At 38.7% G+C, this 21,346-nt stretch overlaps 1 protein-coding gene across 2 annotated transcripts in view; it reads left to right on the top strand.

The window, feature by feature from the left end:
* The window catches only part of Nab2 (Nuclear polyadenosine RNA-binding 2), a 129,463-nt gene that overhangs the window by 65,666 nt on the left and 42,451 nt on the right, over positions 1-21,346 (top strand). For both annotated transcript variants that reach the window (XM_067155409.2, XM_067155410.2), the window contains exon 8: positions 1,491-1,590. In XM_067155409.2, the coding sequence (XP_067011510.2) occupies positions 1,491-1,590 (100 nt within the window). The remainder of the gene's footprint in view (positions 1-1,490; positions 1,591-21,346) is intronic.

The following is a 21,346-nucleotide window of genomic DNA, read 5'->3' on the forward strand; positions in this document are numbered from 1 at the left end:
AACCAGACTAACAAATGGTTCATTGAAAGGGCAGTAGCAGCCTATAAAATGTTACAAGGATGGCAGTCTAGATGATTGACTTATATAGCCTTGTAATAATATTTAAAATGGCTTAGCTTTGTTGGTACTGCTGTATTCTGTAGCTTCCCTCTAGACAAAATACATCTTAAACCACTTTTTTACACTTCATCGGTACTTCCTCCACATCAGGCTTCTCACACTCTGGTAGAATGCATTTTCCTGTTGAATTTTTTTATTTCCTAAGTACTTGAAGCTCTCCACAATTTCAGGAGTTTTGTCTCTTTATAATTCCTTTACCTTATCTTTCTCCTCTAGTCAGCTCTTCTCCACACTGACTTTGTTTCCATAATTTTCAATAATCCCACTCAATATGTCGAGTTGCCAGACTTCCTGTCTGTTTGCTCCCCACACCACAATATCCCCTACAAACAGCACTGTCTTCAGTTCCCTGTTCTGATATTTTACCTTTGTCTCCTTCACAATGTCGTCCAATATGAATATGAATATCATCATCATATGCAGTTTCCACTTGTTGGCCAGGTCTGCTTGGAACTTAAGCCTCTCCATCTTCTCTGCCTTCCCACCACTTCTCCTTCATCACTCTTGCCCAGTCCTCTCCTCTTTTCTGTACACACTCTTCCACTCTTTTTTTTTTGTCCACCTTTCTCTTGGTCTTCCCCTGGGTCATTTTCCAGTTATCTCCATTTCGTGTATCCTCCTCGGTATCCTTTCCTCTGTCATTCTCCTCATGTGTCCATACCATCTAAGTCTAGATGCGTCTATCCTGTTCTGTTGTGGCTCGTCTTTTACTTTTACTATAACTATGACCTTCTCATTTCTCATCTTATCCATTCTTGTCACTCCTATCCTGCTTCTCAGAAATCTCATTTCACTTGCCTGTATCCTAGTCACGGCTCTCTGCCTCATTACCCAAGTTTCTGCTGCGTAGTCCAAATAGGTATATAATACGTCCTGTATCTCACTATTTGTCTTCTCTGAGGATCATCCTTGCTCCAAACCAGCTTCTGGCACTTTTCAGGAATGCTCCCGCTTGTCTTCCATGATTGATTATTTCCTTATCATTTCTTTCACTTTTCTCTGTGATACTTTCCAGGTACTTGAAACTCTCTACCTTCCTAAGCTGTTTCCCTCCAAGCATTATTCCTCTCATAGCTCTCTCCTTCTTTCTAGTTGTGATAACTATCTCGCTCTTTTTGGCATTAAATTTCATTCTGTATTGTTCCACCTCATCTTCCCATGAATCTAACTAACTGTTCCTGGATATCCTCTTTCTTTTTCTCCCCACACTAACAAGTCATCTGCAAACATCATCACTTTCATTTTTCCTTCCTCAAATTTTCTTGCTGCTTTAACCAATATGAATATATTAATCAGTATTATCTTCTTTTAAATATACATTTATATTGAATCCTTCTTAGTTTTTCTTATATCTTTTTTACATTTTGCAGCAAGCTGATAGCACATTCAGTCGAAGAGCAAGAGAAGCTAACATAGCAATCACTTTACCGAATCGAAGGACTCAGTCATTTCATGACATTCAAAAAAGAGGTAAGAATTTCCTCCCTATTTTCTTGCATGTATTTTCTTAGCAATTTCTTGTTTCATATTTATGGTAAGAGTTTTGTAACCTTTGTTACAAGCTGTCTCTATGTTTTGACATAAGTACTATTATTTTCTAGAGAAACTGACCCTCAACAGGCTTTTCATAAGACACATCGTGAAATATATGGTATTGCTGAGAATAAAGATGGGTTCTCAGGAGGAGGGCTGACCCTCATCTTGCCGAAGATGTATGGGTTCGAACCCCATTGTCGACTGTCCTAAGAATGGTTTTCTATGGTTTCCCATTTTCATTTCCAGGCAAATGCTGGGACAGTTCCTATTCATTAGCCACAGGTGATTGCTTCCACCTCCTTACCCAATTCATTCACAATCATTTATTTCTTCTTTATTAGCTCCTCAACTGAGGTTGGTGACAGAAAGAGCATCCGGCCATAAAAATATGCCATATAATTTCAACTCACCTCATCCCCAACCCCATATCAAGAAACAGGCTAACGGGTAGACATACGCCATCTATCAACACTGGTAGAAGTCCTCTCACTCCCACTAATGAACATAAAGGGGTAGATTTCACGCAGTATGATCTATGAGGACACTGACAGTAAGCCGGCTATTTCTTGACAGGGTGTCCACATTCTGGAAAGTCATTGAAAAGACAGCGAAGGGCAATGTGGTCAGGAAAATCAGTCTGATTTCTGGAAAAGTCTGGGAATTTTCCCCAATGATGGAACATGAGACAAAAATAATTTGTCTTAAACCTGCCGTAACCCAGATTATAGCAGCAGTTATTTTGGGTGGTTGACGCTTGTGAATTTTTATGGTCACTTTCTTATTGCCTCACTGTCCTGGATGATAGTTCGACATCAGAATGATTTGCCACCCACTTGGCATATAGAGGGTTGAAGTGTATAATTGTCACAGTTTCGAGAAAGAATGAAAAGTAGCTTTTAAGATAGATGTTTATAGACTTTCAGTGAAAGTGACTTGCCAGATGGAAAATCTTATACTATGCTCAGAGTTATTTTATTTCTAATCTCTTCAGTTATGACCATTCCTAATATCAGAATCAAAACATTTGGGGTGACATTGAATCATTTGTTTTATGTGGTTTTATATGTTTTAACATTTTTATGACAATTGTAAAGTTAGTGTTGTTCTTGGCTGTGTTGGGTTTTTAATTTTAAGAGATGTTTTGTAATTTTCATGGTTTATAAAATAAAATGAATTAAAAAGATAAATGAAAACCAGGAACTGGAAAGAGTTATGCCATGTCTGGGTTGCCTTGCCTTTTGTTTTTTTGTTTGAAAGGGAATTCGTCCAAATGAGGTGGCATAAATTTCTTCATTTCGCTATTCGTTGTTTGGTCAAGAAAACTTAAAATTTTGGTCGGAATAAGTCAGCAAAAAGTCTGGAAATTTTTCTTGAGAATTACAGCGGACACACTGTCACAAGCCGTGGCCTTAATTAAGGTACAGCCCCAGCATTTGCCTGGTGCAGAAAATGGAAAACCATTTTCAGGGCTGTCGACAGTGGGGCCGCACTTAAGCGGCTACAGCTATCGAGCTCGGTAGGCTGTTGTTAGTTTAATTGCAGCCATATTGTTGGGTCAGGAATGAAAGCAAGTTTCTTTCTTATCAGTAAATAGAATATCAGCTCTTTGTGTACTTCCTTGTAAACCTCCCAACCTTCGTAATGGAAAGCATTGGTAATAGGACTTCATATTTTATGATGGCGCACGTCTTGAGATGAGCCGAACAGGTGGTGGCCGAGGACATGTACCAGTGTTTACGTCACCACAGGTTTGCATGTAGTAGTTGTCTCCATGACTCCTGTCAGTATGAAATGAAATGGCGTATGGCTTTTAGTGCCGGAAGTGTCCAAGGACAAGTTCAGCTCGCCAGATGCAGGTCTTTTGATTTGACTCCCGTAGGCGACCTGCGCGTCTTGATGAGGATGAAATGATGATGAAGACAACACTAAAGCTTCATATTAGAGCTATATTTGTCGTCATTTATATGCTTTACATCCACTCACTTGTTCAAAGGCCAAATATTTCAGTAGTGTATACTATTTACTCTATTACTTCATAGAAAGGTTAAATATACTCAAGGTTTCATTTATTTTCTTGATGTCAGTTACTCGAAATTTTGGAACAAATGTTAGTATGGTGCAAAAAGAGTGATCTGGAAGAGATATTAAATTTAACAAAACCAAGATAATGAATGTTAGATGGGGAAACTATGATAAAGTAACAAATATTCTAGATACTGAGTCTCCAGCCCATTATACCTTTTTGATACACAAATGCTGCAATAAGAATAATACAGTATATCCCCAATTTTGCGTGCCCTCAATTTAGCGTAAACCTGCATTTAATGGGAGAAATTTCCAGTTCTGAAAATTATTCCACAAGAGCAATGCAATTTTATATTCGATTTAACATCATTTACAATAGGGCAAAACCCGCGTTTGGCATTAAGGAAATGTTAAAATTATCAAATATTTATTTCTGTTAGTTTTGGTTATGGGACATTAAGAACCTATGAAAAAGACTCCATAAGCTTGCTAAGGATGATTCAAGGCAGAAGAGGAATTTAGAGTGCGGGCACTTAGAGCTAAAGTGAGATTCCGATACACATCCGACCGTGGCTGCTGTTGTAGAAGAGAAACCCCGTTTTAATGACGGTGTTATTATAACCCTTGAAAATTCCTATATTAATCTGTGCAGTATTTTTTTTTTTTGTTACAATGAGAACCCTTTTTACTGATTCATCCGTTATTACGGGCAAATTCGGGCGTGTTAATTTTTATCTGTTATCAATATTCGTACACTACTCCAGCCTTTATATTGAATGTAATCGATCATCTTGCATATCGATTTTTCGCTACATGCAAGCGAGTCGATCTTGATCGAGCGTGAGGTCTCCTCACAACTCCGACTGGTCTGTAAACAAACACTGGGATAACATGTTCTTGCAATAAGTGCAATGACAGCAGTTGTTACTCCTTAGAAATAAAGGCTGAAGTAAACGATTGCTTAGTTTTAATACTATGTACTGAAATAAAATAAGAATGTGATATTTCTCCTTTTCAAGATACAACAATGTGTATAACTAATTTCAGAGGTTAGGTTATGAACTTTCGCATCTTGTTAAATTTCAAAAAGGCTGTTCCCATGTAAATTTATAGTGAAAATGTTATCGTTATTCTACAGGGAGCTTGAAATATTTTTTCATAATACATGCACGGTAAACCTAGGTTAAGTGACACCATTTGAAGTAAATAAATGGAAATGCATGCCACGGTTTTTAAGAATGAAACTTGATATGTGTGTTCAGACTATTGGAATTAGAAAATATGTGCTAATGTGCGAGTCGCTGCTTGGAAAACATTAAAATTATAAAATTCTTTTAATAACAACCACCTACTCAATACAATACATTACTCATTGAATTATAAAATAATCATGAGGTGTCTTAAATAATGGAACATGTTTCGTTCGACATAGCGAACATCATCAGCCGTTAATTTACAAAGATTAGGTCAGGGCCCTGAGCTGAAATGATAAAAAATGTTAAGAGTGACAATGCCGTAATAAAAAGTAAAATGATAACATTAGACTTGAAATTGTAACAATATGTACAGATTACAGCAAGTATTTGTAGTGGAATACATTGAACGATGGTAGTCTGTAAAGTTAAAACAATCATGAGGTTGTTAAAGTAAAAAAATAGGTATAGTGGACCCTAAAATATATGTCAATGCGTGAAGCGTGGATTAATTATTGACGATGGAGTTCTTTAAATTGAGCAAAAACAAAAGTTGAAATAGAGTTTATTGAATAGTACGAGTCAAACTGAACCAGTTAAAAGGCGCATGGCGACAAAACAAATTTGATATGACGTGAACTCCAGTAGTTAGGAATTCTGTAGGAGAGCCAAACACAATGCCAGAAGGAAACACAAGTTGAACTAGTCCGTATTTACACGCAGCAGTAAAATTAATCGTATACAACGTAGGACACCAATGGTGGACTCATTAAAGAGTAACTATATTCTTGAAAGTAGGGAGACACATACAACACTAGAAGCAGCAATAAGGTTACTCGCCAGTTTGCTTCACGCAGCCAACACTAGCGAACACCTCACACTAGTCCCAAGGATTTCTAACTCCAATTGTGCCATAATCTGCTCCATCCATCTCTGGTTTGCTGGAACTCTCCCTCTCCAGATGTACTTCACTCATTTCCATCAACCTGTTACTACATTTTCTTTATTTTATGACTGAAGTCGTCATCTCATTATCACTGCCTTCTGAATTATACAGTTTTTGCTGTCATTGGTTTTGCTATTTGATTTTGAGGAGTATATTATCATATTTGGTTGAACAGTGTGTTCATTGCCAATGGTCCACCCACTATTCTTAAAATGAACATAAGAATATTCAGTTTAAACATTTACAGACTAACTTGTATGCTCATTACTGTTACTTATACAACTGGATGTTGATAGTCAGTTTCCTGAAGACTGCTGGCATTTGCTCAATCAGTTGTGTATTTGCTCTGCAGGGCCTGATCATTCACCTCTGCATATCTGGATGCACCTTTTACATCATTAATTTCTGATCTGAATTTGGTGAAAACTGTCAGGCTGGTAACTTTGATTGTCGTCTGTCCATAGTCTCTAAATTTAACACACAGTTTCTCTGGTCTTGTACATTGCTTTGCTTTGGGCTGGTATATTATAATAAAGGTTTAAACTGAATATTGAGTTACCATTGATGCTTTCATGGCCCATACTTATAGGCATGATATAGGCTTTTGGGCTTAGGCCATGTCGAGAAAATAAGGTCAAATTCTTTACGTTTCGCAGAGAATTTTGCTCTGCGTCTTCAGAAGAAAATCTCGGCTGTTTATGAGGAAGACTTCTCCAAGAATGAAGTTTGAATTTAGACCTTAATACTACAAGTGGAAGCAGTATGATCATTCATCACCAGATGGCTCACCGCATATGGTACAGCGCTAGCAATCGAAGCAGAAGCTGACGGAACCATCAGAATCAGTCAGTATGACATTGACACAAGCCTGGAATGAAACGTGTGTACACCTGTTATGTTATGCGACTCCCTCTGACGGATTCTGATAGTTCCGTTATTTTCCGCTTCGATTGCTAGCACTGTACCGCGTACAGTGAGCCATCTAGTGATGAATGAACTTACCACTTCCTCTTCTGTAATTAACGTCTAAATTCAAACTTCGTTCTTGGAGTAGTCTTCCTCGTGAACAGTCGAGATTTTCTTCTGAAGGCGCAGAGCAAAGTTCTCTGTGAATCTTAAAGAATTTCACCTTATTTTCTTGACACAGCATAAGCCCAAAAGTCTATATCATTTCTATGACTATTGAGCTAACTGTAACTAGAGTTTAAACCTATGTCAAGTCTTATAATATCCTGCCCAAGTTAAACCAAGGTTAAGAAGGAAAGATACGATCTTGGTTTTGTTTACTTCTGATGGCAAAAAAATGACAGATAAAATCAACAAACAGTGTCCAAATTTTACTAATTCCAAAGAAATATGGAACTGATTGTGCAATTAGTACAGAAATGTATTTTATCTTGTAATAGTTTGATGCCAATGTTCATGTTAATTTATAACAATATCTATAACACAACAGTGGAATGATGTTTTTGTTATAGGAAACTACCAATCTGAAAATCTTGAAAGAAGACGTCGGAATTGAGTGTTATTTTGTAATGAGAGTACATTTCTCTTTTGTTTTCTGAAAACTCTGTAGTTTAATAAAATGCAAGGCTTACAATAAATTTGATAAGTAATCTTGAATGAGCATTACCTTAACAAATTCTCCACCTCTGTTTACTTCAGTCCCTAGTGCCTTTTCCATTGTACCTTGTAGTCTCTCTTCAACCTCATGATCCAAATCTGGCTCAGGTTCATTCGTGTCTTTTGCAGTAATATGCTAAATTGCAGTAACCACCTGAGCCGTTCTCAGTTTTTGTTATATGCCTTAAAATAAAACAGGGAATCGAAGTTTCCAGACTCCAAAGAGCCTTTCAACAACATTTCATGTTCTTATTTGTGATTCATTAGACATCTGTTCCCCAGGAGCAGCAGGTGCCAAAAGTGGTGTCATTAGATATGGTTTGATGCTATACCTATAATCTTCCAGTAATAGAGAATTGCCATGCACACCTGATTCAGACTGAGCTCTCTGTCATGAGTTGTTGAATGTATTTAAGTATGTCCAACCCTTGTCCTGTTTCTCTATGAGGTCGAGTATGAAGTGAGATGAATGTTTGTAGCAAGTTTTTATGACCAGATGCCCTTCCTGACGTCATCCTCATCAGAGGAGCTATTGAGATTAAATAAATTATTAAATAAATGATGTTCGTTATATACGATAGTAGGAAGGGAGCTCAAGTCTTTACATCCCCAACTGACACATGAATCACCATTAATAGCTGGGCATTATGTGCTGATCTTGGCCATCTTGCTGCAATATTCTTAATTTTACTATTTGTATCAGCCACAGCCTGCACGTTTAACAAAAAGAACTTCCTATTTCTGTTATATACTTCATTTATTCGTAGCAGATTGTGTGCTAAAATCTGCTCTCACTCTTCATCATCATCATCATCATCATCATCATCTTCTTACGAATTTGTAAGAAAAGACAATTTAACCTTTAGCATAGCATGTGGTTAAGTGTAAGAGAGGGCCAAGAGCCTTACCTTCACCACTTATGAAGGAATTTAAAAAAAAAAATGCCCTGAAAGTTCAGTAAGTTAATCGAGACATCCAACTCTCTCCAGTCACTAACAGTTAAACTACTGCGTCCAGGAGTAGGAATGAAATGGATTCAAGAAAGAAAAGACATCCATAGCGCTAAAATGAAGGAATACTGGACTAAGAGTTAAGAACCACATAGTCCATTGTAGGCCTAAATGAAGAAGAAATAATATGCCCCGACTCCGTACAAGCACTACGGAGAGGTTTGGAATGTAATCCAGGCTTTTGCCACTGATCGAGTGATTAGAAATTGTATACCACCACCTCTCATCCTGCTGGCAAACATTCTGATGGTGAAAATTTGTTTCAACAAACAGGACTCGAAGCAACTGACCACATTGTCAGACCATATAGGGTTGGTTCCTTTACGATCATGGTCACCAGATGGGCACTATCGTGAACTGTTGAATATATTGGCATTATGTGCCAATCCTAGCGATCTTGCTGCAATATTCTTGATTTTTCTATTTGTATCAGCCACAGCCACGAAAAGAACTCCTTCCTATTTGTGTATTGCTTTTCAGAATCTCCTCCAGGAGACTGTATATTGATGTGGTTACGGATATTGGCACCAATAATTCTAGGAAACTTGACAGTTCTGTAAAACTGTTATTTAGACATGTCATTTTCCTTTGTAATTTTATGTGCTGTGAAGCAAGAGAAGCTACGACTTCTGTCATACACAATATAGCCCATGAAACAGTGGCCTTAAGAATTCCTCCAAAATCTCCCATTGTCATAAGCATATTACTGGAGGCATAAAACCACAGTGTTATTTGTAGCTGATTGACAGATTGTAGAGCATGATTTTTGAAGTAGAAGGAAGTTACTTTGTTTTCTAAAATATACACGTTTTACATTATCAGTCCAAAAACATCATCAATTTTACATTCTTACTTTTTCATTGCATATTTTATTCTATACTGAGAGTCAACTCAAGACCTTAGCGGTCCCTTTGATGTTGGTCAGACTTCTGGTCAGTGAAAAGGCTTCCGCAGCGCCAAATAGTTCCCTAGGTTCGTTACTTGTTCCTGAAGTCAGGAGCTTCTGTCAGTTTGATTCGATATTCTGGTGAACAGACTTGACGAATTTCAAATTTTTGCCCTGTATAAATATGGAAGAAAATATATCACAGGTTGTATGTTATTCGGGTTCGTTACCAACTCTTATATTTCATACGTAGATGGCTATGAATAGTTATTGTTCCCAGTGGTGTATGTAGCAAAATAATAATTATTTAATATAATATTGATATCTTATTGCACTGTGTACTTAGTAAGCTTTGTTCGAGTTCATTCCATTGCTGATAAGTTTGCATAAAAAAAACTGTTGGCAATACTGGCTGCAACAGCATGTTCAGTATTCATAATGGCTGCCAGCTGTGAGCAAGACGTGGGTGATGCTGTGACGCTTGAGTCCCCTGTGAAATACTTTAAAGCTAACAAAAGTGGAGAAAAATTAAGTACAAAATCTGAAGCAAATCGTTTTAAACGTTTACAGTAGCTCACGAGATAGGAATCCGCTGTGGACTGTAGAAGACGTGTTGAAAAACACCACGCATCTGACCGGCGTTTTTTTGTACAGTGTTTGAGGCGCTTGCGTGGAATTTAAAGTCCATGGAAAATCCAAGTCTCCAGCGAAAGGTCGATGTGTCAGCTCAGCACTCGCCGTAAATAAAACAGGAAGGGCCTTAGCACGATACGGAAATGGAATCCTTGGTGTATTCAATAATAATAATAATAATAATAATAATAATAATTTGTACTTTGCTTTATGTTCGTAATCGCCCTCTACCTGCAGAAGTGTTGTTATGAGGGGATCATGAGTTCGTTTTTACCTTCTGAATGATGGGACTACAATATTTACAACATTCCTGCAAACATTGTATTTTGCAGTCCCACTCACAGGTGGTTTTTTCAGCTTTTTGAACTGTGAGAAACTGCCACTGACAGTGATTGCACGAGAGCGGAATCATATACTTATGTTGTAAGTCCCTACATGCCTCACACAAATCGCATTATGAAATAAAAATAAACCTTGCTTCTCTTGCCTCGGTATTTGTCAGTAATCTGTAGGTTTTACATGGTCAATAAAGAAATAAATAGGTATGGTACGTAATCAAAGTACAGCTATGAGAAAGGTTGTGATTTCGTTTGATGCTTCACTATTTTAGAATGAAGTACTTGTCAGATAGACGCACGGCATTAAGCTGCTTGTAGCGGAGATGGAGAACAGTGACGGGAATGGGGAACGGGACGTGCTCACGTGCGGAAGGATACTTGTCCTAAGCTCTTGAGTTGAATTTCAGTATAGCTTCAATTTGCTGAAATATTGTTATAGCAGTCTGTTAGCCTAATTCTGTTTGAAAACTTAGTTTCATTCCATGTATGAAAGTACCGTGCCCGTACTCGAAAAAATCATGGTGCCTATGGTCGTTCAGTAATTTGAACCACTTCTTCATCATCACTAAGTATTTCTTCAGACACTCCGAAAATACCCTGAAAATCCATTTCTTCTGTCATGTTACATTGTTATGTATTTTTAAACTTCAGTTTAAATGGTATATTAGTGGCAATCTATCTAGTTAAACTGAAGATTAAGATTTATAATATTCAACTGACAGGTAAATGAAAGTGTAAACTTAACAAGCAGTATAATCCTCTATTATAATACTGGTCCTTAGTTAAGGAATTTTATTTATTAGGTTATTATGGAATAGAGTATCAAGTATTTATATGCTGTGGTGGGTTATCGTGGTCCATAAAACTAAAATTACTATGCAGAGTGGTATTTATTGACCTACTATTTACAGTTAATCGCAAATTCACTCATTTGAGTTTTCCACTAGACACAGATTTAATCATAAGTGTGTTGAACCCCTGTTCTCCACACTGCTTCTCATACAGCCATGTTGTTCCAGAACAGTTCACATTAGCAAACCACGGTGAACTCCATGTTTTTTCAGAATGTACAGATTTGAGGATTTCCATCCAATCAATACAATTTTTAATCACTCTTAGCGATTAATTATATTTTTTTAATATGCAGTTCATGTTTCATCTCGTAGGAGACATCTTCTGCTGCTTCATACAGTTTAAACTAAAATAAATGTAACAGACATTGACAACAATCTAGTATTTTTACACTTTTTAAGTCCTAGAATCAAACTAATGAGTATGCACTGAGTACATTTTTAAAAGATACTTAGAACAAAATCTTAAAAGTCTTAAAAATAGAAAAAACATCCACTGTTTCTTCAAATTACAACAATCACACTTTAAAATTTTCTCTTTAAAGTAAAACTCTTGCTTCTTATGATAAATATAAAATGCGCTGTTCATAAGCTTCCACAGTTAATCCTCAAGAATTCCTTAAGGTTGAAAAGAAGGAAGTATTGAACTGTTATGGTAACAAAAGTTGTGGAATTCCTGTGTGCAGTGTTCAATAAAGAAAAGTATCTGGAAGAAGAAGAAAAACAAACTATGATTGGAATGAACCAAAACTGAATTTTAGCCTGTTAGTTGATGAGAAAGACCGAACACTCACCCTTTTGTTGTTCTATACAGCTGACTCCCCTCAGGTCATGAGGCCAGGCTTGGCGGCCACTGTAACCTGTCTGCTATTGTATCTATGTGTTAAAAGCTTTGTTCAGGGGCTGTAATATGCAGTCACCTTTTCTGATCTGTCCTGTATCTGTGACAGCACCCCACCAATCTCCACATTGCTGGCATCGGTATCAACAAACTTCTCTCCAGGCTTGGGGTAGCCGAAGGTAGGTGGTGAGCACAGGGACTCCTTGAATGGTGGGAATGTGGCCTCTGCCTCTGGTGACCATTGGAAAGCCCCTTCTCATCTGTTAGCTGCGTGAGTGACTTCAAGATATTGGCTAAGCCAGTAGTGAACCCCAAGTAGCAGGTACACAGGCTGAGAAAACTCCTCAGCACACACTTGTCATTTGGCACAGACCACTTCATCACATCTTCTAGCTTTTCCAGGCTGATGGCTACTCCATCGAGTGACACAGCGTGGCCTAGGTCATGTACTTCCTGCAGGAATAGTTGGCACTTCCCAGGATTTGATTTCAGGCAAGCACCTGATAGTCTGCAACATTTTCCAAAGATTTCCCAGGTGCTCTTGGAATGTGCTTCCTACCACAATGTCTTCCTCTAGGTAGATCGGGCAGCTGCCCTGTCAACACAGGCATCGTCGGTCACTCGAAAGTCTTAGATGTTTTACGCAGGGATAACAGTGAACTGCCACATTCCCTGAATAGTAGAGATCATAATCATCTCCCTGTTCTCAGTGTGTAGTCCCACCTGCCAATATCTCGATTTTAGGTACAGGGTTTAGAACCACTGGACTCTGGGTAAGGTGTCCATTGTGTCTTCTATTGGAGTAATGGAAAGCTGTCCTTCTTGGCAATGTCATTCAGCTTCTGATAATCGACGCAGAAGTGGAGCTCGCCATTCCTCTTTACAGGAGATGACCCTGGATTTTTTGATTCTTCGATCACCCTATGCTGCTTCATGTTGCTCAGCATCTGGTCATTCTCTGTCTTCTGAGCCAGATGTACCCGAGACGGTGATTGATGGATAGGGATTGTATCACCGGTATTAGTGGGATCGAACACCCTGTCAGTCCTCTAGTCACCTCCCATACAGTGAGAATGTTGCAGAACTCTATAATCAGTCTCTTGAGCTCCTCGAATTGGTCTGTCTCTAGGTGTCTTCCGGAATCACATATAACCTGTTGGATCTTGACGTCCCCTAGCACCATACAATCAACGGGTTAACTCGTATCAAGCTCAGTCCCACTGGGTTTCTGTGGGTCCCACGACATTGCATTCAGAAGATATTGATTCCCAAAGAGAATCTGAACTATTTGACCTGAATTAATAAATTCATAATTCTTTGTTGCCAGCATTTTGCCCCAGTGAGCCAGTTTGGGCTCGTCAGTTGGTAACTAGCACACTTACCAAGACTCATGGCTAGTTCATATGGTGGAGGCCATTGCATAGGCTGCTTGGAGCCACAGGCAGTGAGAGACTTGGTCTGGAAATGAAAATTCACAGCCTGTTTCCGGGTCAGGAACGGAAGGTATGAAGCCCCCATCTGGTGGTGAGGATAGGAATTGTGCTGGCTGCCGAAGCCTGTCGCACTCCTCTAGGGCAATGATTAATGACTGACAGATTAAATGAAATGTTATTGGAGAGTGGAGAGTGTTGCTGGAATGAAAGGACAGGGAAAACCAGAGTACACAGAGAAAATCATGTCCTGCCTGCACTTTCTTTGTCCAGCACAAATCTAATGTGGAGTGACTGAGATTTGAACCACGGAACCCAGCATTGAGAGGCCGGCATACTACTGCCTAAGCCACGGAGATTCTAGAGACTTGGTGTCTTTTACACATATTGATGCCTGCTAGGCCCTTAGATGATATGAAGATAATATGACAATACAAGAAAGTGTCAGCTGGAAAATTTTAGTGGTTACCACTTCCAGATCATCCTGGGCACGTGATCCATTGTAAATCAGCCTCCAGCCTCTTCTAGGAGCTTTCGTGGGCCTCAACAGTTTGCCAGTGTTTTGTTTTGCTTGCTGCTGTTACTGTCCAAATTGTTGCAACTATGCCATTTATGAATGGGCGCTGTGTATGAAGAGATTGTGGGGGTGCTTGAGGATCTTCGGATGACCAACAGCTGGCAGCCATCTACAGAATCCAACTGAAGAGGAGAACACAGCACATGGGTCTTGTACTTCCATTTCGTGAACATAGGATTGGTGCTATTACTTCTCTTGAATGTACAGCTGAACTTCTTCCTCCACACCTCACTTATCAATTGAAGTTAAAGCTTGAAATTATCAAGTATGGCAGACATGTTGTAAATAACAATACAGCAGAAATATTTAAACATAAAAACCAAAGAAAATTATAATTACAAAAGCTGGCAAAGGTAAATTTGAAACACAGAATTCACACCCAACAAGAACCAAACTTGACACACAGCTATTGTGTATGAGTGACAGTAAGTATTATGACAGTCATGGCCAAGTGCTGGGCAGCTGGTAACTTAGAAATACGTTCAATGAGTATGGTATGAAAATAAGCATTTCCAAGGCTGAAATGATGTCAGTAGGAAAGAAACTTAAGCTAAATGAATGTCAGGTTGGGAATCTAAAACTGGAACAGGTAGATCACTTCAAGTATTTAGAATGTGTATTCTCCCATGATGGTACAGAGTGATCAAGAAGTCACTCTGTGCACATATGTAACGAAGATTCCCTTAGAGGCGGGAATCCAGGTGACACCGCTGGCTGACGGAAGCATACGGGTGGTCGCATAAGAGCCGTATGGTTACAGTGTTAGGGAATCCATAGGTTCATGCATACAAGTTGTGCAGAGTAAAAGAAAGAAAGAAATTATTATTAAACCTCTTAACTGGGCATGACGTATATATTCGTACGCTGTATGTTACAGGGTAATGGGCATCACGAGTATATACTTGCTCGTCTTTTGCCATAAATATCTCCTGGGTATGAAGAGCTACTTTGCCGCGTTGTGTATTGTCGTCTGAATTGAGATTTTTCCCGCTCGATGACAGCAAATACCTCGTCATGCTTCTTGAAGCTTATTTGTTTTTATTTTACAACTGTGCTGTGCTACTTGTCCGCAGTAAGCCAAATATGGTAGCATCTAGTTCAAAGCGTAAGTTCGAAGCGCTCAAAGAAGACGAGATTATTCAACACTTAGAGAATGATTCTGACGATTTATCTTCTCAGAAATCTAAAGATCAGTGGTTCGATACAAATGAAGGCAAGTCCGATAGTGAAGGGGTTCAGAAAGTGAGAATGAAGAACAAGGAGAACAACATGACAAATCGGATGAAGGCAAAGTGCTAGACATGTTTCAATCTTTCCCGCCGCATAGTGTTTCACGTCAGAAATTCTTATTTTCTGGTGCTTTTGGTGTAAGTGTGGACTTTGACGATGAATCCAATGTGTTGGAATATTTTGAACGGTTCATAGGTGATGATATGTTTCAACTTATTGCCGAACAGACCAATGTGTATGCTAAACAGGTTTTAGAAGCCCATCTGAACTTGAAACCACGATCACGAGCGAGAGATTGGGTGGATACAAATCCAACTGAGATAAAAGCTCTAATTGGACTTCTAATGCTGCAGGGGATAGTTCATAAGCCAGAAAACAGTATGTACTTCTCAAAACGGGGAAGTATCGCAACCCCTTACTTTTCGAAAATTATCTCTGAGACAAATCGCTGCAGTTCTAGTGAGGTAAATGACGTAACGGACCGTGAAGTTAATATAAAATCAATCATATTGTCACTAGCATGATGTGCAATTCGTAAATATTCCTTTCTTTTATTTGTTTTAATTTTAGGTGGTAACATATGAACAAAACACACATTTGTGTAAACCAGGTAAATGACCTTGCAGTTAATGAAAAATGTTTCAGAATGTCACATGCATGATATGATAATATATAAAAATACCCCTTGCTTTTGTCTGTTTCAACTTTCGGCTGTAAAATATGGGCCAAACTCGGAAATTCCAAACAGGCAAATGACCTTGCAGTTAATGTAAAAATGGTTCAACATTTCTCTAACTTTAAAATTAATTAATTAAAACGCCTTTATTTTACTTTTTGTATCACAGATGAATGATATTTGATATTACTAACTTTTCTGAATATTCTACCGTGTAACAACCATCTGCTGAAAAAATATACAGGGCAGGTTACACCAAGCACATCTATAATACCCAGTAAAGAGGTTAATAATAATACAAAAAGGAGCAAATGAAGAAGATTGAACCAGACCTCCAGCAAAGTGAGTGCCAAGAATAATACAGAATTTTTAAAAAGAAGATTTAAACATACAAGCCTCCCTTCCTCTGCTTTCAAAGGAAAGATGGACATTTAGTGACATCAAACGAAGAAGAATGTGAGGTCCTTGCCGAATACTTTGACGAACGTCTGAATTGCGAAGAACCAGCTAACCCCATCAGAACCAATGAATCAACATGCCAAAGCATACTGTGCACTCCCCGGATCGCGATAGGATCAGTCGCCACATAGGGAGACTGAAAAACAACAGGGTCTCTGGTGAAGACTCCATGATAACAGAACTGTGGAAATATCAATCAATCAATCACTCACTCACTACTGATCTGCATTTAGGGCAGTCGCCCAGGTGTCAGATTCCCTATCTGTTGTTTTCCTAGCCTTTTCTTAAATGATCGCAAAGAAATTGGAAAATTACTGAACAATTCCCTTGTTAAGTTATTCCAATCCCTAACTCCCCTTCCTATAAACAAATAGTTTCCCCAATTTGTCCTCTTGAATTCCAACTTTATCTTCATATTGTGATTTTTCCTACTTTTAAAGACACCACTCAAACTTATTCGTCTACTGATGTCCTCGCACGCTATCTCTCCACTGACAGCTCGGAACATACCACTTAGTCGAGCAGCTTGTCTCCTTTCTCCCAAGTCTCCCCGAGCCCAAACTTTGCAACATTTTTGTAACACTACTCTTTTGTCGGAAATCACCCAGAACAAATCGAGCTGCTTTTCTTTGGATTTTTTCCAGTTCTTGAATCAAGTAATCCTTGTGAGGGGTCCCATACACTGGAACCATACTCTAGTTGGGGTCTTACCAGAGACATATATGCCCTCTCCTTTACATCCCTACGACAACCCCTAAATACCCTCATAACCATGTGCAGAGATCTGTACCCTCTATTGGCAATCATATTTATATGATTACCCCAATGAAAGTCTTTTCTTATATTAACGCCTAGGTACTTACAATGATCCCCAAAAGGAACTTTCACACCATCAACACGGTAATTAAAACTGAGAGGACTTTTCCTATTTGTGAAACTCACAACCTGACTTTTAACCCCGTTTATCATCATATCATTGCCCACCGTCCATCTCACAGTACTATCGAGGTCACCCTGCAGCCGCTCACAATCTTGTAATTTATGTATTACTCTGTACAAAATAACATCATCTGCAAACAGCCTTATCTCTGATTCCACTCCTTTACACATGTCATTGATATAAATAAGAAAACATAAAGGTCCAATAATACTGCCTTGAGGAATTCCCCTCCTAATTATTACAGGGTCAGATAAAGCTTCGCCTACTCTAATTCTCTGAGTTCTGTTTTCTAGAAATATAGCCACCCATTCAGTCACTCTTTTTTCTAGTCCAATAGCACTCATTTTTGCCAGTAGTCTTCCATGATCTACCCTATCAAATGCCTTAGACAGGTCAATCGCAATACAGTCCATTTGGCCTCTTGAATCCAGGATATCTGCTATATCTTGCTGAAATCGTACAAGCTGTCCTTCAGTGGAATAACCTTTCCAAAACCCAAACTGCCTTCTGTCAAACCAGTTATTAATTTTGCAACAGTAGCACACAAGATTCTGTCATTATCCATCCTAGAGCGACTAGAACAAGAACTTGAATGTTCACTTGGAGAATACCAAGGACGTTTTCGGAAAGACCGATCAGCAGCAGAGCAAAACCACAATCTTAAAAGTAAGATATCATGTTGAGAGGCCGAACATATGACCGTACATTTATAGACTTTAGAAAGGCATACAACTTTACTGACCTTGATGTGTTGCTTAAAATAATTGCAGACATGGGAGTTAACAAAAAACTGTTAGTGGTAATATTAGCAACCCTGTTTAATACCATCTCCAAAGTAAAATTCCAGGGATGCTTCTCTGCACCCTTTGAAATTAAAATTGCTGGTAGAGAAAGTAATACAGGAATGGCATCAGATAATACAAGAAACAAACTTGTTCAGACCATTAAGGATTGGGTCAAAGAAGAATGGAGTGGAAATCGACTGCTAAGCTTTTGTGGATGATATAGCAATAATGACAGAGAATTTTTAAAGTGTGATAGAAGAAAGTAATGTGCTGAAAGAAGTAGCAGAAAAATCAGGCTTGCAGATATCCTTTGAAAAGACATAAGTATTGTCAAGACAATATAACCCAATAAACCACAAATATGGAACGATAAACCATGTGCATACGTTTTAAGTATCTTGGTGAGTGGATCTAATCATATGGATGGAAAAAAATGGAGGTAGCTTTCCTAACCGCACGAACATAATATAATTAAGATGCTTTTCCGTAAATATCAAAATACCGGTATCTCTCTCTGCGTCGGAATGCCTTATCCTCGCTAAGAAACGTGCGCTCACTAAGTTAGAGCAAAAGAGAGAGAAAGATTCTCCACAACATACTTGGCCCAAACCACTACTACGTTAGAAAATCCATACAAGAAGTCTAAGGTAGAGAAGATCACGGACACATTGCGCAACTGCAGGGCTCAATTCTGTGGTCACATTGGATGGATGACTCTCAATGGACAAAATACATTTTTAATAATTTTGTCTCAAAACCGAAAACCAAATCTCCTGGTATGTTAACATCAAGAAAGACCTAAAGGAAATGAGCTACAACCAAAAGATGCACACAAACAAGACCTTTTCAGAACGAGCATTGGGACTTTCCGAACTGAGAAACGAACAACTGGTACAGAGTCGTCGGATGAACGTCATGCTCAGCTCAGCGATCTAATGAATATCTACTGGATCAAACGGAAATTGAATAAATGCCAGAATGTATAACGAAATTTACTGTGGACCCTAGTTGGCCACTTGGCAAATAATAATAATACAAATAAATAATCATCTAAAACTCACCCATTTACAGGAGATGTTGAAAATGTTTACCATTTTCTTGCAGACAGATAATCACTCACTGTACGTCATTTTCGAACACTGTAATTAATGTTTCTCTCTTCACAAGAGTGTATGTAATTTTTTATTGCTGTTTTCAGCTCATCTGTTCTTTTAGGATTGTTTCTGTGGACTGATGATTTGTCATCTCCCTAATGGAAATAAGCAGGTGGGGTTAGATCGGAGAATGTGGCTTTAGTCCTTAAGAAATTTATGTTCACCAAAAATATCTTCCAATAACCATGCAGATTGATGTGACGTTTGAGCCGTGGCATTCTCTCATTGGAAAAAATCCACTGTTCACCTCTTGTTTCAGTTAGGTGCTGAATGAAATTGAATGTCCAAGCAGTAAACATTACTGTGGTGTAAAAGAAAATTGGCCCAATAATTCGTGAGCAAGAAAATATGCACCATACAACAGTTTTCTCCGAATGGAATGGAGTTTACTGTCACCACAACCACCACCACTTTACTGGATAGCATAAGGATTGTCTGTACACCACATCCATATATTGTGTGCACTGACATACTCTGATAGATGGAACAGAGCTTCATCAGTAAAAAATGGCCTCTCTGAAATGTCAATTCCATATGTGTAAAAACCTTCTGAAACCTCTCGCAGTATTGGATTATTTTCATGTGGTCTGTGCATGATGTGCACTACATACAGATACAAACTGAATTTGTTTCTCATTGCGTTATTTGCTGAACCATACAAAATATGTTTGTTGCACCAGTTTACATAATGATTTTTTGGGGCTCAAGTACCCAGTCTGAAAAACCTGCCACTTTTTCGTCCATTAAGATAGTCAGTCTACCACTCCTCACAGCATCGTGCACTGAACCCCTCTCTCAAAATTTATTAATTAGATCATGCACAGAATCCTGATGCGGTAGGTTTGAACTGGGAACCACAAAACAAACTTTTCTTTCACTGTTGTGATAAATGAAATGGCGTATGGCTTTTAGTGCCAAGATGTGCCCGAGGACTTCGGTTCACCAGGTGCAGGTCTTTTTGATTTGGTGCCGGTAGGCAACCTGTGCATCGTGCTGAGGATGAAATGGTGATGAAGATGACACATACACCCAGTCCCTATGCCAGGGGAATTAACCAATTACGATTAAAATTCACGACCTTGCCGGGAATCAAACCTGAGACCCCTTTGACCAAAGGCCAGCATGCAAATCATTTAGCTATGGAGCCAGACACTGTTGTGGTGTTAAATCTACGTTCTGCCAACACATTTCCTGCTAGAAACACGCGTTCCTCTATAGAGTATATTTGTATGGTACTTCACTGTTCACGCCACATCACCTTCAGTCACAACCATGTCGAAACTAAGTAACACCTGCATGTGCATCACTTTGCAGCAGGGGTTTGAGCTTATGAGAAGAGGGCTGTACCAGCAGGATACCAGCCTTCTCCATAGCTGTAAGCAGCTACAGAGTGCAGAAGAGTACGGAATGTACAGAAAACAACAACAACACGGCTCAACCCAGCAAAAGAACTAAATAATTCTACACACCTTGGAAGCTTCACTTCTAAGAATGTATAATGAAGATGTATAAATATATCTAAACAGACCAGCCCCAGTTAGTTACAATTATCAGGGTTCTGCTGTAGTTTAATTGTTCTTTCACTGATAACCTGGCGATCGGAACCCGTCCTGGGATATCCTGGCACTAAAAGCCATACGACATTTCATTTCATTTCACTGATAAGCTTAACCTGACTACGAACATCTGCATCGAAACAATGTGTCTTTTCTACACTGGTCAACAGTAGTGTGCTGTACATTGCTTGTTCTTATATCTCTTATATCTCATTGATTGAATGGTAGTTGGTCTGCATGATGATTGTCTTAGGTTAAAAGTGCATTTATCTGCATGTGCCGTACTTTTAAGGAAATTTGCAGTTACCTTGTGAGATTCATAATATTTGTCTTCAATGGATACAACTCCTAGGAAGCGTAATGTGATTGTAGCATCATCTCTGAATATTTTTTTCAACACAATGAGAGATGGCTGCTAAGTTTTGTGTCAGATAGGCACTGTAAATCAAATTTCTCAGCAGCACATACAGACTGGTTCAAGATCATCCATGAACAAGTGAAACTGTGGTAACTAATAACCGCTTTCTCCTCAGAAGA

This window comes from Anabrus simplex, chromosome 11 (assembly GCF_040414725.1).
Source record: "Anabrus simplex isolate iqAnaSimp1 chromosome 11, ASM4041472v1, whole genome shotgun sequence".
In the NCBI taxonomy this organism is placed as follows: Eukaryota; Metazoa; Arthropoda; class Insecta; order Orthoptera; family Tettigoniidae; genus Anabrus; species Anabrus simplex.